The following is an 8,415-nucleotide window of genomic DNA, read 5'->3' on the forward strand; positions in this document are numbered from 1 at the left end:
TAAACTCATTGTCATGTTCATAAAACCAGTATGTGACTATGTTTGCTTTGTGACATAATGATGGAAGTAGCCATTAGAAGATGGGTAAATTGTGACCATAAGGGATACACATGGTCACCAACAATACTCAAACAGGTTGTAGCATTCAAGTGATGAATAATTAATGATTGATTAATTATGATTGCTTAACAGGCCCAAAGTGTGCCAAGAAAACATTCCCCACACCATTGCACCACCTCCACCAGCCTACACAGCCAACACAAGGCAAGTTGAGTCCATGGACTCATGCTGCCAAATTCTAACCTCAGCAGAAATTGAGAGTCATCAGACCAGGCTACATTTTTCCAGCCTTAAGCAGTCCAGTTTGCTGAGCCTGTGCCCACGGCAGCCTCAGCTCTCTCTTCTTAGCTGACAGAAGCGGAACCTGATGTGATCTTCTGCTGTTGTAGCCCATCCACCTCAAGGTTTGATGTTAAATGTGTCTTTTCTGCTCACCACAATTGTACAGAGTGGCTATCTGAGTTACTATAGTCTTTCTGTTAGCTCAAACCAGTCTGGTCATTCCCCATTGACCTCTCTCACCAACAAGGCATTTCCGTCCACAGAACTACCGCTTACTGGATGTCTTTATTGCGCCATTCTGAGGAAAGAGAGTCTGTTGTGTGTGAAAAACCTAGGGGATCAGCAGTTATAGAAATACTCAAACCAGCTTGTCTGGCAACAACAATCATGCCATGGTCAAAATCACTGAGGTCAAATTTTTTCCCCATTCTGATGGTTGATGTGAACATTACCTGAAGCTGCTGGTCCTAAATCTGATTTAATGCACAGCAGTGCTGCGACACAATTGGCTGATTACATAATTGCATAAATGAGTAGATGTACAGGTGTTCCTAATAAATTGCTCGGCAAGTGTATATACACACATCCTGAAAATCCATTATCCATTTACCCACCACAGTCCCCTGGTGCCATACTTTGATTATCAGCTGCGGATTAGCAGCACAGAATTGCCAGTTTAACACACCTACCTTGCACCTACACCCATTGGCTACTTTATCGCCTACATTTTTCATGTACAGTTAGTGTGCTTGATTGTAGCCTATTTGTTACTGCATAATTTATGAACAACCCAAACCATCCATCATTGGAAAGGGACCACCACAGGACCACTACTAAACAGATATTATTGGGGTTGTAAACCATTCTTAGCTCAGCAGTGATACTAACATTGCACACTGTGCAGGGCAGGGGGTACTCCAGGACCAAGGTTGTGAAGCTGTGGTCTAGAGGATGACTAACAAAATTGTGCATGGAAAAAGATGAGCCATAGTCTCTACCTGCGGACCTACAAGCTGTTCCAACAAGGTAACTGTCTAATAAAGTGGCAAGTGCCCACAGTGTTTAAAAATCCTGGAAACCTATCCCAGCGCTCATTGGAAACATCCTGGACAGGCCGCCAGTTCCTCACAGGGCAGGCGAACATCCTTGAATAATCTCCACAAATTTACTTTCATCCAGTTTCATGATCTTGGTGGCACAGTGGCTATTTTTGCCAATCCGACTGAATTCATTACGATTACAGATTACGACTGCGGTGTTTATATGCACTCTACTCAACAATCTGATGGAAAATCTCCGTTTACATGCGCAGTACAAGTAATCAGATCCAAAATGACGCACATGCGTAGAGTACCACTTAGTGCAAACGTTACCATGACAGCAAGCATCACGTGAGGTCCTGTCAGAGACGAGTTTTCAGTTGGCGCGCTTGTGTTTTTAATGGCTTTGAAATTATGGCAGACTCAGAAAAACGTACTTCACATGTACTTATTAAGGAAGCGGCGAGAGGAAGACGTCATGTTCCGAGACACATAAGCCGGACTTTAGTCCCACCTCCGTCTTTTCAAGTTCAAAGCGTAACCTTCGTCTCCTCTGAAGACCAGTTTCTGTTCCCGCCACGCCAAACGTTTTAAAACTTTCGCTATGACGCGAACGCACATGCGCAGAAGATACTTACGCGTTCCCATTGGGAATGTAATCGGATACAGGCCTTTACACGGTTATTATTCTGCTATTTAACGTATTATTTACAGGATTACCCACCTCGTTCAACCGGATAGAAATGGTATTCCGAATGGACTCAATCGGACATGGACGCATTCTGATTGAGCTATTAGTCGGATTATTAGGCTGCATGTAAGCGTGGCTAGTCTCTTGATAGTCTAAAGATGGGCATAAGCGAAACCTTATCTCAAGCACAACAACCCTCTGAAGGATCAACCTTCAAGCCTCCAAAGTTCCAGAAAACAAAAGAAGCCAAAAAGTAATCTAACAATACCTATTCCTACAGTTTTGGAGCAAGGAAAAGATTCATATGCAATTATCGGACAGTAACATAAAGACGATGGTGACTCTATGATTGTAAAAAAATGCACAGGTTAACAAGATTACCAAGCAAAAAGTACATACTCACACAATAATCAGGAGACAATTCTCATTCCTTTCACTCCAAAGAGCACCTGTATGGTAGGTGTCTCTAATAAATTGGCTAATGTTGACTTCTAGTGTTCTATGTCATGTATTATGATGTGTAAGTTTAATCATAAAGTGGGTCAACTACTGACAAAAGAACCCAGCAGAATATTTGATTTCAGAGGCTTTATTGTCATTTATACAAAATGACAACATATGAATAAGCAGATATTAGCAGATATTAAAATTATTTACAACCTACTATTTACTCTGACAAAAACAAAACAACAAAAAAAACTATTTACATTTTTTTCTCATCTTTTCCAACCACTGTTTTTTGTCCAGTGTTTCAGTTTGAGGGCAGTAAACAATTCCTTTGTACTGGCTATGACCAGTGACTGCTGAGCGAAACTGGCCGCATTTTTTACAGGTGTTTCCCTGCACTACTCTGTTGTAGGCACGTTTCTGGCGGGGCTGGGGAGGGTCCTGGGTAGCACATTGTTGTATGGTGTTCTGAGGTGGGGCACAGACAAAAGTGGGCATTGGCTGGAGCACATGCAATGCCTGCAACACTGGTGCTGCCCTGACTGAAATGTGTGGCACCACTTGCAAGTACTGCGCAGGTTTTGGAGCTGGCCCAAACAGCTCCCTCTGTGTAGACAGCTTTGGCCTAATTGCTGGTGGTTCACCTATATCCCTTCCCTTTAGTCTGGGATGTCCTGCTATACTTTCTGGAGGCATATAGTCTTGTGCCAATGACTGGTGTTGGGTGGGTTCTACTGGAAGAAGTCTGGCCTGCACAAGTGGGTCCTCAACTTCTGGTAGTGATGGAGCATGGTCCTCCTTGAGCAATACAGTCAAACCCTGGTCTTTTATGCGGTGATTGTGCCACTGAATCAATGAGTTCTGATTCACATCTACTAACTGCAGGGATGTACCTTGTATTACTGCACTGTTCCCCAACACAAGCCCTCTGATCTTTCTATAATCTTGCAGAATTGATGTCCATTGTGTAAGCGTTCCCTCATGTTTTTTCTGGGGACTGCAGTGGATATCACAGAGCCTGACAAAAATGGCTTCTAACAAGCGGCAGCAGTCAGGCCGCTGTGCTGATGAGACACTTGCTCCTAGGTCACGTTTTGTTGTGCTCTCCAAACCTGGTGTGAAAGTGGCCTCTTTTTCTGGTGACTGGAAATGGTTAGTCAACAACCTGCCCTGGTTCTGAGCAACAGAAACTATCCGCTGCTTATCCCAGGTGTCCAGATTCTGCCACAGGTCAATGATCATGCTGGCTTGCTGATTTGTCAGGGTCATGGTAGTCAGATTTCGCAGTTCCACTAGGTACTCAGCTAGTCTTTCCACATGGTGAAAACCAGGAATGCCCTTTTCGTCGACAGCCTACACAAATGGAAATAAATGTCATTTAATAGAACTTTTGATCTCACAAATTACACCTATTTGTATTGTCTATACAATCTACAGAAACTGGGCACAATGTTGTATAAACTAGCCTTACTGTCTCCTCATCCTGGATATCTTCTGCAGCAAGAAAGTCTGTGTTTAAAGCCAGAGCCTCTGTGTTGGGGGAGGCAGAGGCCAGGGTGGAGGAGCTGCAAGAAGGTTGCAGAGGACTGACCATAGAAATAGCCTGAAGTGGAGACTTTGACACAACTTCGACCGTTGATTTTTGATGCTCTGTGACTCTGGGTGATATAGCTGGACGACCTCTTTTACGTTTAACTACTGTCCGGGACACTTGGCCCCCTTGAGTTTGGTTTGGACTATTTACAGACTGGTTATTATCAGATGTATCTGTAAAATATGAAAGCATAAAAACATTTTTTTATATTTAATATTAATCATAAAATTTAAAAGCAGATATATGTTCACAACACTTTTTTGGGTTATGAAAATATGACATCAAACACTTTAAGTAATGATAAGCATGGTGAAGCCATCATCAATTGGCACTTGAATCTTTAAGCTTTACCAGATGGTGTGGTCTGTGAAGTTTCTGACTCATGGATCACCACACTGCTCTGTGTGATGCCTGTGTTCTCAGTGGTGGTATCTCTAGGCATTTGCGCTACATCCTACAGGGAAGGAAAAAAGAAGCTTTCAAACAACACTGCACTAAAACATGTGTATATTATAAATGTACATCTCTCGAGGCAGATGCAGTGCTGTTTCATCGGCTCTGGGTTTTTATTACTAAAATTACAACAAAATAAAATATAGCAAGCAATTATGTCCTACACACATAAAATATGTGGAAAGTAAGAACAAGGGAGCTGTCTAGTTTGCAGATTTGAGGAGTGTTGCAATTCATAGGTTTTATGTAATGGAGGCATGTTAGTGTCATATCAATATGAAATACAGTCATGTCATTTGGGTGATTTTTTTCTATTGGATTTGATGAATGTTGCTCCAATGTGACAAATTAAAAACAAATCGTTTCTATGAGATGATGGAGAGAAGAATAGAAGAATAGCAATGATAAAACGAAACAAACAGCTTTTAGACAAAGTTTGGTGGCTGTATCTTGAAAACTGAAGGTATCAGTGGGTTCTAGTTGGAGGACAGATGGGTGATGGAAATCAGAGCACGTATCTGTCTAACCCTGCTATCAATATGACAAACACTTATGTCCTTTTTATGTGGGTTTGTGTGTCGCAAAATCAATATGTTTTCCTGAGGCAGTGGAAGGATGAAAGAAAGATACAGACTGTCATTTTGTATCAAAATCTGTAAAGTTATTACAGGATGATGAAGGGATGAAAGAAGGGACAGCAATTGTCTGTCTAACCCTGCTATCACTATGAAACAGAGATAAATCAAATTTTGTTTCTATATCTCACATCTGACACGAGCACCTCCTCCATTTCTCTTTTAAAGTTGACAGTTGCTTCACTTCTGAAAAGGTCCTCTGTGCTCTGCTCCTCGCTCTCTTCCAGCTTAAGCTCATCAATTCTGCTCCAGCTTTGGGAAATCTCCAGCCTTATTTCCAAGAGCACCTCAGCAAAAACCTTCACAATCTCTGAGGTTGTTTTTGCCATGAGTGACTCAACAAGAGTCTGAAATTTGGCAGTTATGGGGTCCTCCACCTCCATGGTATTGGACGAATAAAAGACAGCTTAGCAGAGAAGAAAGGAGGATATCCACTTTCTGTAAAACAAAGTTACGTAGTTATATGCTGGAATAAATAAAAACAAAAAAATAATAATAAATGTAACCAGAGAGTTTGCAAGAAGTCAGTTAAATTAAGTTTTGTTGGAGAACTATTAAAATCTCCTCTAGGGATGGACATCATCATGCAACATCGTTTTATCTAATACAAAGTAATACCAAAGCTCATCCCACTCCATTACAATACATTTAAGTACACGTAAGACAGGGAAGTCTTTCTGATTTCCACAGTAAAATCAGACATTTTTATGTAAAATATTTTAATTTACAGCTCTGCTTAGATTTGCCATTTCAATGAACGTGAGATCAGTGACCGTTGCCTTAGATGCAATATCTGCTAATTATGTTCTGACATTCTTGATTATATATTGCATGTTGGGTAAATAAAAATACAATATAATCTGTTTTTTTCAACTATACTTGCCTTGTTTGAATATCCAATTAATCCCTGTAAAATATTTCATGACAGCTTCAAATAGTTATTTCTGGACATAAACATAAAACACAAAGTGCAGGCCTCTTTTATGTGACCTCTATTATGCCAAATCATCAAAACAAGTACTCTAAACAGTAAGTAATGAGGCAACATCATAATAAAACAGGGAACTGCACCGATTTTTCAAAAAGCGTAAGATGTAAAGAGTGGTTTGAAATGCTCAGTTCTAGAGAAACTCACCAAATCAGATTCACACTTCAGCATTAAACCGGTTTATAAAATGAGATACTTTTATATATAGCTTATATATCTATTTTCGTGTGAGAATCGAAGAAAACGACACGATCGAAAGTATCGATGATTCGGTATCGACAACCTAACCGTTAGCAGGCTCGGAGAGACCACGGCGAGATTTGTATTTACTGTATAATTTACTCTTCTTAGCATTAAATCGGAGGTTGGTCTGGATGTGTAAAGTAGCAGTTATAGCTATACAAGCTGTTAATAAATGTTATCTCCTGATGTTGCACTACATACGGGCCACTTTATTTCCCTATATTTACCACGTTTACTAGCCACCGCTGTGATCCGTGAGTGGAGAGAAGGCGCCGATTTGTTAAACCGCTATTCATTAATTCCCAACTCTCAGATCACAACTATCAGCTTCACAGCGGACACGACCGCACACACTGCTTATGGTGTATATGACCAGACAGACAAATGTCCCAAATGACTGACCTTAAATGCAAACAGAGTGTTTTTTCTGTGACTGACTCCGTCTTGTTGTTACGGTCCTCTCCGGCTCCAGTTTTCCAACGGGACAGAGCTGCGTGACTTGAAGGACCCGGATAGAAACACTCACTGCGTGTTTGGTTCCATGCAGGAGAAAGTTTGCAACCAAATTAGTTTTTACTAATAAAACTATTAGTCGTCTAGCAGTGTTTAATCATCGGACACAGTCTGATGCAAAATTGCAACATTTGTTTAAAGTACTCTATTTTTATCTAGTTGGGACTAAAGAGCACTAAAACTCCAGCTTACATCTAAATCTAAACAGTCTACGCTCCACACTTCGGCTTCGTCTGCGGCGAATTAAAAAATAATATTGTAATAAGTAATATTGTAACTTTACGGTGTGGCAGTCAAACACTATATATATATATATATATATGATGTGTCATATACCATATACCATGTGATGTGTCTTAAAAGTACTTTCAGTAATGTGATTTTTTCTTGGCTAAAATCTATTTGAACTTCAAAACACTAACTTTAAAAATGTAATTTTAAAATGCAGTCTGGATTTTCTGTCAAGTAAATACATCAGCAGTCATACAAGGTGGACCAACAAAGTGTGTCTAAGTAAGTGTACACCGTGTGTAAAAACTGCAGCAACAATACTGTGCCTAATACACTCATACCAGCCCTCCCACACACTACCAGGTCAATACCATGCTGCTATCATTGCTGTGCTGAGAATGGTCCAACACTCAAATAATATTTGGTCACTGGTGATCCTGCCTTGCGATGGACTGGTGACCTGTCCAGGGATTTTGCCTTCCACCCAATGACTGCTGGGATAGGCTCCAGCTCCCCCCGCGGCCCAGAAGGATAAGCGGCTTAGAAGATGTGTGTGTGTGGTGATCCTGTGGTGGTCTCTTTTCAGTAATGGTGGAGGGGGGCTGATAAATTGTGCAGCAATAGATAGGATACAGTCAGTTATTGCACACCTATAACTGGAAATGGATGGTAGGTCTGTCTGAAATAATGACCAATGAGTGTAGATACATGGTCATACCTAATAAACTGGCAACTCAGTGTGTATATACATTAGATTCACCCACTTGCCAAACAGCACACTGTGGCTACAACCCAGTAATTCGAAAACACACAGAGATGGTTGAGGTTTAGTTGTTTAGTTGGAAATAAAACACAAGTATACAGGCATCTGCAAAAGTAATTATAAGCGAACACACCCTCTACAGGGAATACACTTAAATAGGCAATTGTTCTGCAAATTTTAGTGCACAATTCCTATTTAATTTTTGTGAGTTTATATTGTATCAAATTAAATATAAAATGCACAAAAAGTTTTGCACAGGCCATATTTTATGTTTTCTTTTTTTCATTGTTAAATTAAGCAAATAAACAGTAACTGTTCATGAATGTACAAAAATGTACTCAACAAACAGAACAATCCACATAATTATGCTGCCACTGAAGAAAATTTAATGCACTTAAATTCAAGTTATTTAAATTCTAAGGAACCACAGCACTTATTTTAGGCAAAACGTCCTTTAAGTTTGTGCCCCGAGTTC

At 40.3% G+C, this 8,415-nt stretch overlaps 1 protein-coding gene across 1 annotated transcript; it reads right to left on the reverse strand.

Annotated features, from left to right (window-relative positions):
• Positions 1–2,658: 2,658 nt before the first annotated feature.
• Positions 2,659–6,914, reverse strand: LOC118810683. Its single transcript, XM_036574648.1, has 5 exons — positions 6,836–6,914; positions 5,334–5,640; positions 4,466–4,568; positions 3,992–4,287; positions 2,659–3,873 (listed from the first exon to the last, which is right to left on the reverse strand). The coding sequence occupies exons 2-5, from the start codon at positions 5,583–5,585 to the stop codon at positions 2,773–2,775; spliced, it is 1,752 nt and encodes a 583-aa protein (XP_036430541.1). The 5' UTR covers positions 5,586–5,640; positions 6,836–6,914; the 3' UTR covers positions 2,659–2,772.
• Positions 6,915–8,415: the final 1,501 nt, after the last annotated feature.

The sequence above is a fragment of the Colossoma macropomum genome, unplaced genomic scaffold (assembly GCF_904425465.1).
Source record: "Colossoma macropomum unplaced genomic scaffold, Colossoma_macropomum, whole genome shotgun sequence".
NCBI classification, from domain to species: Eukaryota; Metazoa; Chordata; class Actinopteri; order Characiformes; family Serrasalmidae; genus Colossoma; species Colossoma macropomum.

Bases quoted from the DNA above. Each gene is read 5' to 3' on its own strand.
- LOC118810683 (XM_036574648.1), bottom strand. From the start codon at position 5,585: ATGGAGGTGGAGGACCCCATAACTGCCAAATTTCAGACTCTTGTTGAG. The intron at 4,569-5,333 runs GTGAGATATAGA...CCTTCCCTGTAG, and splicing joins AGGAGGTGCTCGTGTCAGAT to GATGTAGCGCAAATGCCTAG. The intron at 3,874-3,991 runs GTAAGGCTAGTT...CCATTTGTGTAG, and splicing joins ATATCCAGGATGAGGAGACA to GCTGTCGACGAAAAGGGCAT.